The 16344-nt window shown below is 52.9% G+C and overlaps 2 protein-coding genes across 2 annotated transcripts in view; both read right to left on the bottom strand.

Moving 5' to 3' along the window:
- Positions 1-16344, bottom strand: part of LOC147086771 (uncharacterized) — a 518811-nt gene that overhangs the window by 66288 nt on the left and 436179 nt on the right. The window lies entirely within an intron of this gene.
- Positions 2125-16002, bottom strand: LOC147086775 (ubiquitin-like protein 4A). Its single transcript, XM_085978955.1, has 4 exons — positions 15896-16002; positions 6732-6837; positions 5793-5986; positions 2125-2404 (listed from the first exon to the last, which is right to left on the bottom strand). Exons 1-4 carry the CDS (start codon positions 15941-15943, stop codon positions 2294-2296), a joined length of 459 nt encoding a protein of 152 aa, XP_085835081.1. The 5' UTR covers positions 15944-16002; the 3' UTR covers positions 2125-2293.

Below are 16344 nucleotides of genomic sequence, written 5' to 3' on the forward strand. Positions count from 1 at the left end.
ACTGCCCAGTGACCCCTGGGTTAGAGAGAGGGGAAATCAGCCAGGGTTCCTGCTCCTGATCACTGCCCAGTGACCCCTGGGTTAGAGAGAGGGGAAATCAGCCAGGGTTCCTGCTCCTGATCACTGTCCAGTGACCCCTGGGTTAGAGAGAGGGAAAATCAGCCAGGGTTCCTGCTCCTGATCACTGTCCAGTGACCCCTGGGTTAGAGAGAGGGGAAATCAGCCAGTGTTCCTGCTCCTGATCACTGTCCAGTGACCCCTGGGTTTGAGAGAGGGGAAATCAGCCAGGGTTCCTGCTCCTGATCACTGTCCAGTGACCCCTGGGTTAGAGAGAGGGAAAATCAGCCAGGGTTCCTGCTCCTGATCACTGTCCAGTGACCCCTGGGTTAGAGAGAGGGGAAATCAGCCAGTGTTCCTGCTCCTGATCACTGTCCAGTGACCCCTGGGTTAGAGAGAGGGGAAATCAGCCAGCGTTACTGCTCCTGATCACTGTCCAGTGACCCCTGGGTTAGAGGGGACCATCTAGCTCCCGGAGAACGGCGGGACTACAACTCCCAGCAGCCCGTGCGTGCACTCAGCCGCACTGCGGCTGCGCGTGGAGATCCACCTGGCCCGCCCTTAGCAACGGGGCCTGTGAGGAAAATGGCACTAAGTGAAGCTTGTTTAATGGGATCAGATGGAAAAGGGGACATTGTCACCTTGGGGGGGGGTGGGGGGGGAAACAGTGTGACCCTGGGATGGTGGAGGAAATAGTTTAAGTTGTTAATTTAGGAGCACGGTTTATAAATCAGGGCAGACGTTTAATTTTTATGTAGTCCTCTGGCGTTTTGACATCCCGAGTTGGCCACCCTCGCCCAGGGAGTCACGCCCAGCTCCGCCCGGGGAGGGGTCGCCCAGCTTCGGGCTCGTCCGTAGTTTTGAAGAACACAAGACTTCAAAAGTGAGCGTGCGGTGATTTTTCAGACGAGGCCAGGAATCACGCATGTGCTCCGCTCCCCCATACCCGCTGCTCGCCGCTCCTCCCCCACAAAGAACCGTCAACCATGACCGTCAGCACCAAGCACTGACGTCGGTGGAAAAAGAGGCCTCACACCTTATCGACAAGCCCCGTCGGAGTGTCAAATGTCAAAAATAAGGCATTCCTTATAAATCACTCGAGCTCCGCACTGTCGGAGGGGCGGTACTGAGGGAGCGCCGCACTGTCGGAGGGGCGGTACTGAGGGAGCGCCGCACTGTCGGAGGGGCGGTACTGAGGAAGCGCCGCACTGTCGGAGGGGCGGTACTGAGGGAGCGCCGCACTGTCGGAGGGGCGGTACTGAGGGAGCGCCGCACTGTCGGAGGGACGGTACTGAGGGAGCGCCGCACTGTCGGAGGGGCGGTACTGAGGGAGCGCCGCACTGTCGGAGGGGCGGTACTGAGGGAGCGCCGCACTGTCGGAAGGGCGGTACTGAGGTAGCGCCGCACTGTCGGAAGGGCGGTACTAGGGGAGCGCCGCACTGTCGGAGGGGCGGTACGGAGGGAGCGCCGCACTGTCGGAGGGGCAGTACCGAGGGAGCGCCGCACTGTCGGAGGGGCAGTACCGAGGGAGCGCCGCACTGTCGGAGGGGCAGTACCGAGGGAGCGCCGCACTGTCGGAGGGGCGGTACCGAGGGAGCGCCGCACTGTCGGAGGGGCGGTACCGAGGGAGCGCCGCACTGTCGGAGGGGCGGTACCGAGGGAGCGCCGCACTGTCGGAGGGGCGGTACCGAGGGAGCGCCGCACTGTCGGAGGGGCGGTACCGAGGGAGCGCCGCACTGTCGGAGGGGCGGTACCGAGGGAGCGCCGCACTGTCGGAGGGGCGGTACCGAGGGAGCGCCGCACTGTCGGAGGGGCGGTACTGAGGGAGCGCCGCACTGTCGGAGGGACGGTACTGAGGGAGTGCGGCGCTCCCTCAGTACTGGCGCCGGGGGAGTGTCAGGCCTGGATTACGGGGCTCAAGTCTCCGGAGTGGGGTCTCGAACCCACGACCTCTGACTCCGAGGCAAGAGCGAGACCGACATTAACGGAATAAAGGGACACGTTCTTTTAAAAACCTCCCCGACGCTGGAATTATTTTTTTAAACAAAGTTACTGCTTTGCGTCCTGCAGGTTTTGATGGTTTAATAATCCACAGTAAACAGTCCGACATTGGGCTCGAACATTCAGCTATGAAGCGTGCTCGGGCGAAGGTCTGTAACTTTTTGCACAAGAAACAAAATGAAGAGACGTCACGTGGGGAGCAGCAGGAAGCGGGCGATCCGGCGAGCCGCGGTCTCTAGTCCAGGAAGGAAAGCTCCATCGTGTCCGCCACGTCAGGGTGCAGGATTCGAGTGGATATTCGCTCGATGTCATCCAGGCTTAGGAGACGCAGGTTACGCTCGTAGTCCTGAGAGACAGAGACAGAGAGACAGAGACAGAGACAGAGACAGAGAGAGAGAGACAGAGAGAGAGACACAGAGCGAGACAGAGAGCGAGCGAGACAGAGAGCGAGCGAGACAGAGAGCGAGCGAGACAGAGAGCGAGCGAGACAGAGAGCGAGCGAGACAGAGAGCGAGCGAGACAGAGAGAGAGACAGAGAGAGAGAGACAGAGAGAGAGAGACAGAGAGAGAGAGAGACAGAGAGAGACAGAGAGACAGAGAGAGAGAGAGACAGAGAGAGACAGAGAGAGAGAGAGAGACAGAGAGAGAGAGAGACAGAGAGACACAGAGAGAGAGACAGAGAGAGAGAGAGACAGAGAGAGAGACAGAGAGAGAGACAGAGAGAGAGACAGAGAGAGAGACAGAGAGAGAGACAGAGAGAGAGACAGACAGAGAGAGAGACAGAGAGACACACACACACAGAGAGCGAGACAAGTGGTCAAAATTGTTCACAATGCCAAAATCAATCACTGCTTAACTGACCAAGAATCTGTCAGCTCCCATCTCTGTTTAGATACAGAGTAAAGCTTCCTCTACACTGTCCCATCAAACACTCCCAGGGCAGGTACAGCACGGGTTAGATACAGGGTAAAGCTCCCTCTACACTGTCCCCATCAAACACTCCCAGGGCAGGTACAGCACGGATTAGATACAGAGTAAAGCTCCCTCTACACTGTCCCCATCAAACACTCCCAGGGCAGGTACAGCACGGGTTAGATACAGAGTAACGCTCCCTCTACACTGTCCCATCAAACACTCCCAGGGCAGGTACAGCACGGGTTAGATACAGAGTAAAGCTCCCTCATGGGTAACAAAAGAAATTAAAGCTAGTATTAAGTCAAAGGAGGAAGCTTATAAAGTTACCAGAAAAAGCGGTCGGCCTGAGGATTGGGATCTTTTTAGAAATCAGCAAAGGGGGACCAAGAAATTGATAAAGAAAGGGAAAATGGAATATGAGCACAAACTAGCGAAAAATATCAAAACGGATTGTAAAAGCTTCCATAGGTATGTGAAAAGGAAAAGACTGGCCAAGGTAAATGTTGGTCCTTTACAGTCAGAGACGGGAGAATTTATAATGGGGAATGAGGAAATGGCAGAGAAATTAAATAAATACTTTGTTTCTGTCTTCATGGAGGAAGACACAAAAAACCTCCCAGAAATACGAGAAAACCAAGGGTGTGGCGAGAATGAGGAACTTAAAGAAATTATTTGTAAAAACAGTACTAACAAAATTAAATGGGACTAAAAGTCGATAAATCCCAAGGACCGGATGACCTACATCCTAGGGTTTTGAAAGAGGTGGCCACTGGGATAGTGGACGCATTGGTTGTCATCTTCCCAAATTCTATAGATTCTGGAACGGTTCCTGCAGATTGGAGGATAGCAAATGTAACCCCGCTAGTTAAGAAAGGAGGGAGAGAGAAAACGGGGAACCACAGACCTGTTAGCCTCACATCAGTAGTTGGGAAAATGCTGGAATCTATTATAAAGGATGCAATAACTGGGCACTTAGAAAATAATAGTAAGATTGGGCAGAGTCAACATGGATTTATGAAAGGGAAATCCTGTTTGACAAACCTTTGAGTTCTTTGAGGATGTATCTAGTGGAGTAGACAAAGGGGAACCAGTAGATGTGGTGTATCTGGATTTTCAGAAGGCCTTCGATAAGATCCCACACAAGAGGTTGGTGAACAAAATTAGGGCACATGGAATTGGGGGTAATATACTAGCATGGATTGAGAATTGGCGACTTAACCTGTCTATATCCCTGTGCAGGCTCATTGCGTTCACCTCACAGCTTACTTTCCCACCCAGCTTTGTATCATCAGCAAACTTGGATATATTACATTTAGTCCCCTCATCCAAATCATTGATATAGATTGTGAGTAGCTGGGGCCCAAGCACCGATCCTTGCGGTACCCCACTAGTCACAGCCTGCCATCCTGAAAAAGACCCGTTTATCCCTACTCTTTGTTTTCTGTCTGTTAACCAATACTCAATCCATGCTAGTATACAACCCCCAATCCCATGAGCTCTAATTTTGTGTAATAACCTCGTGTGGCACCTTATTGCATGCATTTTGAAAATCCAAATATACTACATCCACTGGTTCCCCCTTATCTACCCTGCTAGTTACACCCTCAAAACACTAACAGATCTGTCAAACACGATTTCCCTTTCATAAATCCGTGTTGACTCTGCCCAATCATATTATGATTTTCGAAGTACCGTTACCACTTCCTTAACAATGGATCCCAGCATTTTCCCCGACGACTGATTTCAAGCTAACTGACCTGTAGTTCCGTTCTCTCTCTCCCACCTTTCTTGAATAGCAGGGTCACGTTGCTACCTTCCAATGATGTGGAGAGACTGGAGAAGCTGGGATTGTTCTCCTTAGAGCAGAGAAGGTTAAGGGGAGATTGACCAGAATGGTACCAGGGATGAGGGACTTCAGTGATGTGGAGAGACTGGAGAAGCTGGGGTTGTTCTCCTTAGAGCAGAGAAGGTTAAGGGGAGATTGACCAGAATGGTACCAGGGATGAGGGACTTCAGTGATGTGGAGAGACTGGAGAAGCTGGGATTGTTCTCCTTAGAGCAGAGAAGGTTAAGGGGAGATTGACCAGAATGGTACCGGGGATGAGGGACTTCAGTGATGTGGAGAGACTGGAGAAGCTGGGATTGTTCTCCTTAGAGCAGAGAAGGTTAAGGGGAGATTGACCAGAATGGTACCAGGGATGAGGGACTTCAGTGATGTGGAGAGACTGGAGAAGCTGGGATTGTTCTCCTTAGAGTAGAGAAGGTTAAGGGGAGATTGACCAGAATGGTCCCAGGGATGAGGGACTTCAGTGATGTGGAGAGACTGGAGAAGCTGGGGTTGTTCTCCTTAGAGCAGAGAAGGTTAAGGGGAGATTAAATCGAGGCGCTCAAAAAACATGAAGGGTTTTGATGGAGTAAATAAGGAGAAACTGTTTCCAGTGGCAGGAGGGTCGGTAACCAGAGGACACAGATTGAAGATAATCGGTAAAAGAACCAGAGGGGAGATGAGGAGAATGTTTTTTACGCAGCGAGTTGTTGTGATCTGGAACGCGCTGCCTGAAAGGGCGGTGGGAGCAGATTCAATAGTAACTTTCAAAAGGGGGAATTGGAGAAATACTTGAAGGGGAGAAATGTGCCGGGCTGTGGGGAAAGAGCAGGGGGGAGTGGGACTAATTGGAGAGCTCGTTCAAAGGGCCGGCACAGGCACGATGGGCCGAATGGCCTCCTCCTGTGCGGTGCGATTCCATAAACTGTCCCACTCTCTCTGTGTGTTGTGGGGCTCGGAGTGGGGGGGTGGGGGGAGGAGAGAGACGACGTACCTTCTGCAGCTGTTCCAGAACTTTCTCTGCGTCGGCCTGCGCAAAGTGCTTCGCTAGGATCTCCAAGACCAGCTGCCACGGCTGGGCTCTGGCGCCCTGCGGAACGCCATCCGGGGAGGACCTGTCCAGCGGCTTCACCACCAGGTTCAGCTTGGTGTTGGGACGGATGCCATAGTCAGTCAGCCTGTGCTCATCTGGAGAGGGACAGAACACCACTGGGGTCATTCACAAAGGGACGGCCTAACATTGGAGATAAACTTTACACGTGGGCTGCGAGCCTCACGCCCTCCCTCGGCCCTTCCCCTGGTGTCCCTGCATCGTGAGGCCTCGGCCCTTCCCCTGGTGTCCCTGCACCGTGGGGCCTCGGCCCTTCCCCTGGTGTCCCTGCACCGTGGGGCCTCGGCCCTTCCCCTGGTGTCCCTGCACCGTGGGGCCTCGGCCCTTCCCCTGGTGTCCCTGCACCGTGGGGCCTCGGCCCTTCCCCTGGTGTCCCCGCACCGTGGGGCCTTGGCCCTTCCCCTGATGTCCTGCACCGTGGGGCCTCGGCCCTTCCCCCGGTGTCCCTGCACCGTGGGGCATCGGCCGTTCCCCTGGTGTCCCTGCAACCGTGGGGTCTCGGCCCTTCCCCCGGTGTCCCTGCACCGTGGGGCCTCGGCCCTTCCCCTGGTGTCCCTGCACCGCGGGGCCTCGGCCCTTCCCCTGGTGTCCCTGCACCGTGGGGCCTCGGCCCTTCCCCTGGTGTCCCCGCACCATGGGGCCTCGGCCCTTCCCCCGGTGTCCCTGCACCGTGGGGCCTCGGCCCTTCCCCTGGTGTCCCCGCACCGTGGGGCCTCGGCCCTTCCCCCTGGTGTCCCTGCACCGTGGGGCCTCGGCCCTTCCCCTGGTGTCCCTGCACCGTGGGGCCTCGGCCCTTCCCCTGGCGAGCGGAGTCTCCTTTACCTGACAGTGCCTTCCCCTTGTACAGCAGGCGTTGCTGTACCACTGGGATGTTGAGCTTCTCAGCGATGATGACCTTCACAGCTGCTATCCTCTCATTCTCAGACACCTGCAAGGGAAAGGGTTGCAAGCTGTTATGTTGCTGGACTGGCAATCCTGGACTAATGATCTCTGTAGACGCAAGTTCAAATCCCACTGACAGGGTTACGGAGGGAAAGTTAGGGGCGGGATGTGGGCCTTAATTGGTCAGCTCTTTCAAAGAGCCGGCATGGGTACGAGGGGCCGAATGGCCTCCTTCTGTGCTGTAAGCTTCTACGATTCTATGAAATGGCGACACATCAATGTCCTTTATAGAAACATTGAAGATAGCAGGAGTAGGCCATTCGGCCCCTCGAGCCTGCTCCGCCATTCAATGAGATCATGGCTGATCATCCAAATTCAGTACCCTGTCCCTGCTTTCTCCCCATATCCCTTGATCCCTTTAGCCTTAAGAAATATATCTAACTCCTTCCTGAATATATTCTCTGGGTGAAGAAATTCCTCCTCATCTCTGTCCTAAATGGCTTACCCCTTATCCTTAGACTGACCCCTGGTTCTGGACTCCCCCGCCATCGGGAACATCCTTCCTGCATCTAGTCTGTCTAGTCCTGTTAGAATTTTATAAGTTTCAATGAGATCCCCTCTCATTCTTCTAAACTCTAGCGAATATAAGCCCAATCGACCCAATCTCTCCTCATACGTCATTCCTGCCATCCCAGGTATCAGTCTGGTGAATCTTCGCTGCACTCCCTCCATGGCAAGAACATCCTTCCTCAGATAAGGCGCCCAAAACTGCACACAGTACTCCAGGTGTGGTCTCACCAAGGCCCTGTACAACTGCAGCAAGACATCCTTGCTCCTGTACTCGAATCCTCTCGCTAGGAAGGCCAACATACCATTTAGGGAACAAACTCCACTGTCCTTACCCGGTCTGTGCCTAGAAGTCTGTAACCTCCTCCAGCCACCCCCCCCCCACCGCAACCCTCCCAGATCTCTGCGCTCCTCCAATTCCGACCTCTCGCACATCTTCCCCCCACCCCGTCCTTGATTTTGGCGACCGCGCCAGGGCCCCCGAGCTCTGGAATTCCCTCCCTAAACCTCTCCGCCTCTCTCTCTCCTCCTTTAAGACGCTCCTTAAAACCGACCTCTTTGACCAAGCTTTTGGTCGCCTGTCACTAATATCTCAGTGTGTGGCGCGGGGTCAAATTTACGCTCCCGTGAAGCACCTTGGGATGTTTTGCTGCGTTAAAGGGCGCTATATAAAACACAAAAGAAAGAAATTGCATTTCTCCGGCGCCTTTCACCACCTCAGGACGTCCCAAAGCGCATCACCGCCAATGAGGTACTTTTTGAAATAACAACAGAAAATGCTGGAATTACTCAGCAGGTCAGGCAGCATCCGCGGAGAGAGAATCGGAGTCAACGTTTCAGGTTGAAGACCCTTTGTGTCATGTTTGACAAATTTGCTTGAATTCTTCCAGGACGTAACAGGGTGGATAAAGGGGAACCAGTGGATGTGGTGTATTTGGACTTCCAAAAAGGCATTTGACAAGGTGCCACACAAAAGATTACTGCACAAGTTAAAAAATCATGGGATTGGGGGTAATATACTGGCATGGGTGGAAGATTGGCTATCTAACAGAAAACAGAGAGTTGGGATAAATGGTTCGTTCTCGGGCTGGCAATCGGTGGTGTTCCGCAGGGGTCAGTGCTGGGACCCCAACACTTTACAATCTATATTAACGATTTGGAGGAAGGGACCGAGTGCAACGTATCCAAGTTTGCCGACGATACAAAGATGGGAGGGAAAGCAGTGAGTGAGGAGGACATAAAAAACCTGCAAAAGGACATAGACAGGCTAAGAGAGTGGGCAGAGATTTGGCAGATGGAATATAATGTTGGAAAGTGTGAGGTTATGCACTTTGGCAGAAAAAAATCAAAGAGCAAGTTATTATCTAAATGGAGAGAAACTGCAAAGTGCTACAGTACAAATCTGGGGGTCCTGGTGCATGAAACACAGAAGGTTAGTATGCAGGTACAGCAGGTGATCAGGAAGGCCAATGGAATCTTGGCTTTTATTGCAAGGGGGATGGAGTATAAAAACAGGGAAGTCTTGCTGCAGTTATACAAGGTATTGGTGAGGCCACACCTGGAATATTGCGTACAGTTTTGGTTTCCATATTTAAGAAAACATATACTTGCTCTCGAGGCAGTTCAGAGAAGGTTCACTTGGTTGATTCCGGAGATGAGGGGGTTGACGTATGAGGAAAGGTTGAGTAGGTTGGGCCTCTACTCATTGGAGTTCAGAAGAACGAGAGGCGATCTTATCGAAACATATAAGATTGTGAGGGGGCTTGATCGGGTGGATGTTTCCACTGATGGGTGAGACTAGAACTAGGGGGCATAATCTTAGAATAAGGGGCTGCCGTTTCAAAACTGAGATGAGGAGAAACTTCTTCACTCAGAGGGTGGTGAATCTATGGAATTTGCTACCTCAGAGAGCTGTGGAAGCTGCGACATTAAATACATTTAAAAACGGAGATAGACAGTTTCCTAGCTGATAAGGGAATTAGGGGTTACGGGGAGCGGGCAGGGAAGTGGACGTGAGTCTAGGTTCGGATCAGCCACGATCCTATTGAATGGCGGAGCAGGCCCGAGGGGCCGTATGGCCTACTCCTGCTCCTACTTCTTATGTTCTTATGTAAGCTTCTACGATTCTACGAAATGGCGACACAGCAATGTCCTTTATAGAAACATAGAAGATATATCTAACTCCTTCCTGAATATATTCTCTGGGTGAAGAAATTCCTCCTCATCTCTGTCCTAAATGGCTTACCCCTTATCCTTAGACTATGACCCCTGGTTCTGGACTCCCCCCGCCATCGGGAACATCCTTCCTGCATCTAGTCTGTCTAGTCCTGTTAGAATTTTATAAGTTTCAATGAGATCCCCTCTCATTCTTCTAAACTCTAGCGAATATAAGCCCAATCGACCCAATCTCTCCTCATGCGTCATTCCTGCCATCCCAGGTATCAGTCTGGTGAATCTTCGCTGCACTCCCTCCATGGCAAGAACATCCTTCCTCAGATAAGGCGACCAAAACTGCACACAATACTCAAGGTGTGGTCTCACCAAGGCCCTGTACAACTGCAGCAAGACATCCTTGCTCCTGTACTCGAATCCTCTCGCTAGGAAGGCCAACATACCATTTAGGGAACAAACTCCACCGTCCTTACCCGATCTGTGCCTAGAAGTCCGTAACCTCCTCCAGCGCCCCCGCAACCCTCCCAGATCTCTGCGCTCCTCCAATTCCGACCTCTCGCGCATCTCCCCCCCCGTCCTCGATTTTGGCGACCGCGCCAGGGCCCCGAGCTCTGAAATTCCCTCCCATAACCTCTCCGCCTCTCTCTCCTCCTTTAAGACGCTCCTTAAAACCGACCTCTTTGACCAAGCTTTTGGTCACCTGTCCCTAATATCTCCGTGTGTGGCGCGGTGTCTGATTTACGCTCCCGTGAAGCGCCTTGGGACGTTTTGCTGCGTTAAAGGGCGCTATATAAAACACAAAAGAAAGAAATTGCATTTCTCCGGCGCCTTTCCCCACCTCAGGACGTCCCAAAGCGCATCACCGCCAACGAGGTACTTTTTGAAAATAACAACAGAAAACGCTGGAAAAAACTCAGCAGCCCAGGGCAGCATCCATGGAGAGAGAATCGGAGTCAACGTTTCAGGTCGAAGACCCTTCGTCAGAACTGGAAAAAAAGCAGGAAAAGGAACAGATTGTGAAGCAAGTTAGGGGCTGGGAAAAGGGGGAGGGGCTGAAAGAACAAAAGGGAAGGTCAGAGATAGGATAGAAAGCAGGAGAGTAACCAATTGCACTCTATGGCAGTGAGGTATGGGGACCGCTAACACAACAAGAATTTGCAAAATGGGACAAACACCCAATTGAGATCCTACATGCAGAATTCTGTAAAAGTATCCTCCGGACTCAAAGGAAAACCGTAAACAATGCATGCAGGGCAGAACTAGGCCAATTTCCACTAATAATTACTATCCAAAAAAGAGCCACCAAATTTTGGAAACACCTAAAAATGAGCAACCCCCACTGCTATCATTACGAAGCCTTGAAATGCCAAGAGAGGACCATAAAGAAGAACTCCCTCAGTCAACTAGTCCTGGGACTCAGTGAAGCAACCACTAACACTACTAACAATAACCAGCCCCAGGACAGTGACATCGTAGCACAGAGAATTCGACCCAACACAATTGTCACTAAGCAAAAGGAAAAATACCTGTCATATTGGGCAGAAACAACAAAAACCCAAAACAAACTCAATTGCTACTTGGCCCTAAACAGACAATACAACATGGCTGAGTACCTGACCATGGTAAAGGATAACAAACTGAGAAAAACCTTGACAAGGTACAGACTTAGTGAACATAGCCTAGCGATCGAAAAAGGCAGACACAGGCAGACCAGGCTGCCAAGAGAAGACAGGATATGCTCTCACTGCAGTCAGGGAGTGGTGGAGACAGAGATGCACTTCCTCACCGCCTGTGGAAAATATCAGGGCAGCAGGGAGAATTTCTACCAAAAATTCTCACAAATATGCCCTGAATTCAGAAATGTGAATGACGACCAAAAACTCCCATACCTACTAGGGGAACAGAGAAACTGTGTAACCTTAGCGGCACACTATGTTACAGCTTGCCATAAACAGAGGGACAACCAGTAAACCTAAGAAATGAGTATATATAAATTATGCGACTGTATATTTATACACTCAGGGATATATCTGTTTATACACTGTATGAATAGATCTGCGTTTATGTGTTCAACCATAAATGTATTTTGATGCTTTGGCAAAATAAGATGTACCTTATCATGCCAATAAAGCGATTTGAATTGAATTGAATTGAGTAAGAGACATTGAGAGACCTTAAGAGATATTCAAGGCGAGACGAGATGGTAATAGGACAGGTTAACATAAGAACATAAGAAATAGGAGCAGGAGTAGGCCAATCAGCCCCTCGAGCCTGCTCCGCCATTCAATAAGATCATGGCTGATCTGATCCTAACCGCCAATCCACTATCACAGAACCATCTCCTGAATCTAACAGAATTAGACACACGAAATAGGAGCAGGATCAGGCTACATGGCCCCTGGGCCCGCTCCGCTACCCACAGGGCCATGACCGATCCGAACCTAGACTCATGTCCAAATTCCTGCCCGCTCCCCGTAACCCTTAATTCCCTTTACTTCTAGGAAACTGTCTTATTTCTGTTTTAAATTTATGTAATGATGTAGCTTCTACAGCTTTTTGGGGCAGCATATTCCATGGACCTACCACCCTCTGAGTGAAGTAGTTCCTCCTCATCTCAGTTTTGAAAGAGCAGCCCCTTATTCTAAGACTATGCCCCCTAGTTCTAGTTTCACCCATCATCGGGAACATCCTCCCCGCATCCACCCGATCCAACCCCTTCACAATCTTATATGTTCCAATAAGATCGCCTCTCATTCTTCTGAACTCCAATGAGTAGAGTCCCAATCTACTCAGCCTCTCCTCATATGTCCATCCCCTCATCCCCGGGATTAACCGAGTGAACCTTCTTTGTACTGACTCGAGAGCAAGTATGTCTTTTCTTAAGTATGGACACCAAAACTGTACGCAGTATTCCAGGTGCGGTCTCACCAATACCTTGTACAACTGCAGCAATACCTCCCTATTTTTATATTCTATCCCCCTAGCAATGAAAGCCAACATTCCATTGGCCTTCTTAATCACTTGCTGCACCTGCATACTAACCTTTTGAGTTTCGTGCACCAGGACCCCCAGATCCCTTTGTACTTCAGTACTTTCCAGTTTCTTGCCATTAAGATAATAGCTTGCTCTACGATTTTTCCTGCCAAAGTGCATAACCTCACACTTTCCAGTATTGTATTCCATCTGCCAAATCTCTGCCCATTTACTTAGCCTGTCTATGTCCCCTTTGTTCCTTAACCTGTCCCATTACCACCTCCTCTCGCCTTGAATATCTCTTAATGTCTCTCAATATTGGCCCAGAAATTCGGGTCGGAGGTTTCCCGCGGGTGCAAGCCCCCGACCTGCACTTACCCAGCACGCCGGCCGTTGAGCTGTGGGCCCGCGTGGGATTCCGATCCTGGGCCTCCTCCAGCTGCCGGCGCGCAGTGCTTGCGTATCCCAGGGGCGCAGTTAGTTCGACGCGTCCCCTGGGATCACGTGGGCCAGGGCCACGGAGAGCCAATGGTAGCAGGGAATCTCTATTCATAGATTTGACAGGTCTTCTTGTAATACAATTCAGCCCCAAAACATCACTAAAACTTCAAATAAATTTTAAAAATCACATTATGAGGAAAGGTTGAATAGGTTGGGCCTCTACTCATTGGAATTCAGAAGAATGAGAGGCGATCTTATCGAAACATATAAGATTGTGAGGGGGCTTGATCGGGTGGATGCGGTGAGGATGTTTCCACTGATGGGTGAGACTAGAACTAGGGGGCATAATCTTAGAATAATCACATTTTTAAATAACTATAAATTACATAAAATAACTATTTTAAACAATAATTTAATTTTTTGAAAAAATTCCAGTTTCTAACTTACCTTTCTTTAAAGTATTTAAAAATAATAAACCTGCGGAAAAAATGTTTTAATTTAACTTAATTCACCACTTACCTTGTTAAAAGCAGGCCCTGCGACTGCTTTTTATATGTGTAACTGCTGGAGACTTACCCTCCCGGAGAAACCTGCAAAAAAAACCCCGGAAGTTCCAGGCGAACGCGCTGCCTCTCCGGCGCGCGCGTTCGACCTGTGAACCCCTTCCTTCAAGGGAACGGAAGTTCCGGTTTCCCGCGCATGCGCAGTGCATGCATGCATGAGACCAGCACTTTTGTTGGGCCTAGGCGTGAGTACCCAGCGCGTACTCACCCGTGGGGACCCGAAGTTCTGGCCCAATGTCTCTTAATCTCTCCTGCTTTCTATCCTATCTCTGACCTTCCCTTTCCCCAGCCCCTAACTTGCTTCACAATCTATTCCTTTTCCTGATTTTTTCTCAGTTCTGACGAAGGGTTTCGACCTGAAACATTGACTCTGTTTCTCTCTCCACGGATGTTGCCCTGGCCTGCTCAGTTTTTCAAGCGTTTTCTGTTGTTATTTCGGATTTCCAGCATCCGCAGTATTTTGCTATCGAGGTACTTTTTGAAGTGTGGTCACTGTTGTATTGTAGGGCATTTTATTTTTTGCAGGGGGGTCACTGGGTCGCGTTAAGGAGTCACATCTAGTCCCAGGCCGGGTAAAGGACGACTGGACTCCCGTCCCTAAAAAGGGAGAGTTGTGGCTCAGTCTCGGGGTTATTATCAGACCGGTAAAACAGTGCGTCACTCACGGTGGAGAGGGAAATCAGAATCAGGGATTAAAGTGTCCCAGTTGGGGACAGTGTGTGAACCCGGTGGGGAACCTGGAGGAGACGGTGTTTCCCGCGCATCCCCCCCCCGCCGCCCTCCTCCTCCTCCGAGGGACTGGAGGTGGCGAGTTTGGGAGGTGCTGCCGCAGAAGCCTTTGAACGTAGCGGGTTAAACGTCGGGAGATTTGGGACCGGGAGCAGGAGGCACCCGGATGATAACCGGACTCCCCAAGGGTTAAATTACGAGGGGAGACTGCGCGGGAGATGGAGGGGGAGGGCACAGGGACGGAAGGGCGCAGGGCGATCCCACAGGGACGGAGGGGGCATGGGGCGATCCCACAGGGAGGACGGAGGGGGCACAGGGCGATCCCAGAGCGAGGAGGGGCACAGGATGATCCCAGAGGGAGGGATGGGGGCACAGGAAGATCCTAGAGGGAGGGGGGCACAGGGTGATCCCGCAGGGAGGGAGGGGGGCACAGGGTGATCCCGCAGGGAGGGAGGGGGGCGCACAGGGTGATCCCGCAGGGAGGGAGGGGGGGCGCACAGGGTGATCCCGCAGGGAGGGAGGGGGGGTGCACAGGGTGATCCCGCAGGGAGGGAGGGGGGGGCACAGGGTGATCCCGCAGGGAGGGAGAGGGGCACAGGGTGATCCCACAGGGAGGGAGAGGGGCACAGGGTGATCCCACAGGGAGGGAGAGGGGCACAGGGTGATCCCACAGGGAGGGAGAGGGGCACAGGGTGATCCCACAGGGAGGGAGAGGGGCACAGGGTGATCCCACAGGGAGGGAGAGGGGCACAGGGTGATCCCACAGGGAGGGAGAGGGGCACAGGGTGATCCCACAGGGAGGGAGAGGGGCACAGGGTGGTCCCACAGGGAGGGAGAGGGGCACAGGGTGGTCCCACAGGGAGGGAGAGGGGCACAGGGTGGTCCCACAGGGAGGGAGAGGGGCACAGGGTGATCCCACAGGGAGGGAGAGGGGCACAGGGTGATCCCACAGGGAGGGAGAGGGGCACAGGGTGATCCCACAGGGAGGGAGAGGGGCACAGGGTGATCCCACAGGGAGGGAGAGGGGCACAGGGTGATCCCACAGGGAGGGAGAGGGGCACAAGGTGATCCCACAGGGAGGGAGAGGGGCACAGGGTGATCCCACAGGGAGGGAGAGGGGCACAGGGTGATCCCACAGGGAGGGAGAGGAGCACAGGGTGATCCCACAGGGAGGGAGTGGGGCACAGGGTGATCCCACAGGGAGGGAGAGGGGCACAGGGTGATCCCACAGGGAGGGAGAGGGGCACAGGGTGATCCCACAGGGAGGGAGTGGGGCACAGGGTGATCCCACAGGGAGGGAGAGGGGCACAGGGTGATCCCACAGGGAGGGAGAGGGGCACAGGGTGATCCCACAGGGAGGGAGAGGGGCACAGGGTGATCCCACAGGGAGGGAGAGGGGCACAGGGTGATCCCACAGGGAGGGAGAGGGGCTCAGGGTGATCCCACAGGGAGGGAGAGGGGCTCAGGGTGATCCCACAGGGAGGGAGAGTGGCTCAGGATGATCCCACAGGGAGGGAGAGGGGCTCAGGATGATCCCACAGGGAGGGAGGGGGCCCAGATGGGTTTGCGGGTTTTCTGCACCTTTCCCGGTCTCTCCTCCCCACACAGAGCCTGAAACATCGTCCCTCCCGCGGTAAATCCCCCTGCCCCGCCGCTCACCTCCAGCCAGCACTCGCTGCCGTGCAGCAGTTTGACGCTGAGCTGCATCCTGGCCGGCCCGAGAGAAGCGCAGCCGCGCAGGCCGCGCCTTAAAGGGGCAGGCACCCCGGCTACTGAGAGTTAAAGGGGCAGGCACACCCTCGATACTGAGAGTTAAAGGGGCAGCCACCCCGGCTACTGAGAGTTAAAGGGGCAGGCACCCCCCGTCAACTGAGAGTTAAAGGGGCAGGCACCCTGGCTACTGAGAGTTAAAGGGGCAGGCAGCCCGGCTGAGAGTTAAAGGGGCAGGCACCCCCCGGCAACTGAGAGTTAAAGGGGCAGCCACTCCGGCTACTGAGAGTTAAAGGGGCAGGCACACCCCCGATACTGAGAGTTAAAGGGACAGGCACCCCCCCGCTACTGTCAGAGGGTCGGTACTGAAGGAGCGCCGCACTGTCGGAGGAGTGGTA

This window comes from Somniosus microcephalus, unplaced genomic scaffold, assembly GCF_052327205.1.
Source record: "Somniosus microcephalus isolate GS21.2 unplaced genomic scaffold, FLI_Smic_1.0 unresolved_chr7, whole genome shotgun sequence".
Taxonomy (NCBI): Eukaryota; Metazoa; Chordata; class Chondrichthyes; order Squaliformes; family Somniosidae; genus Somniosus; species Somniosus microcephalus.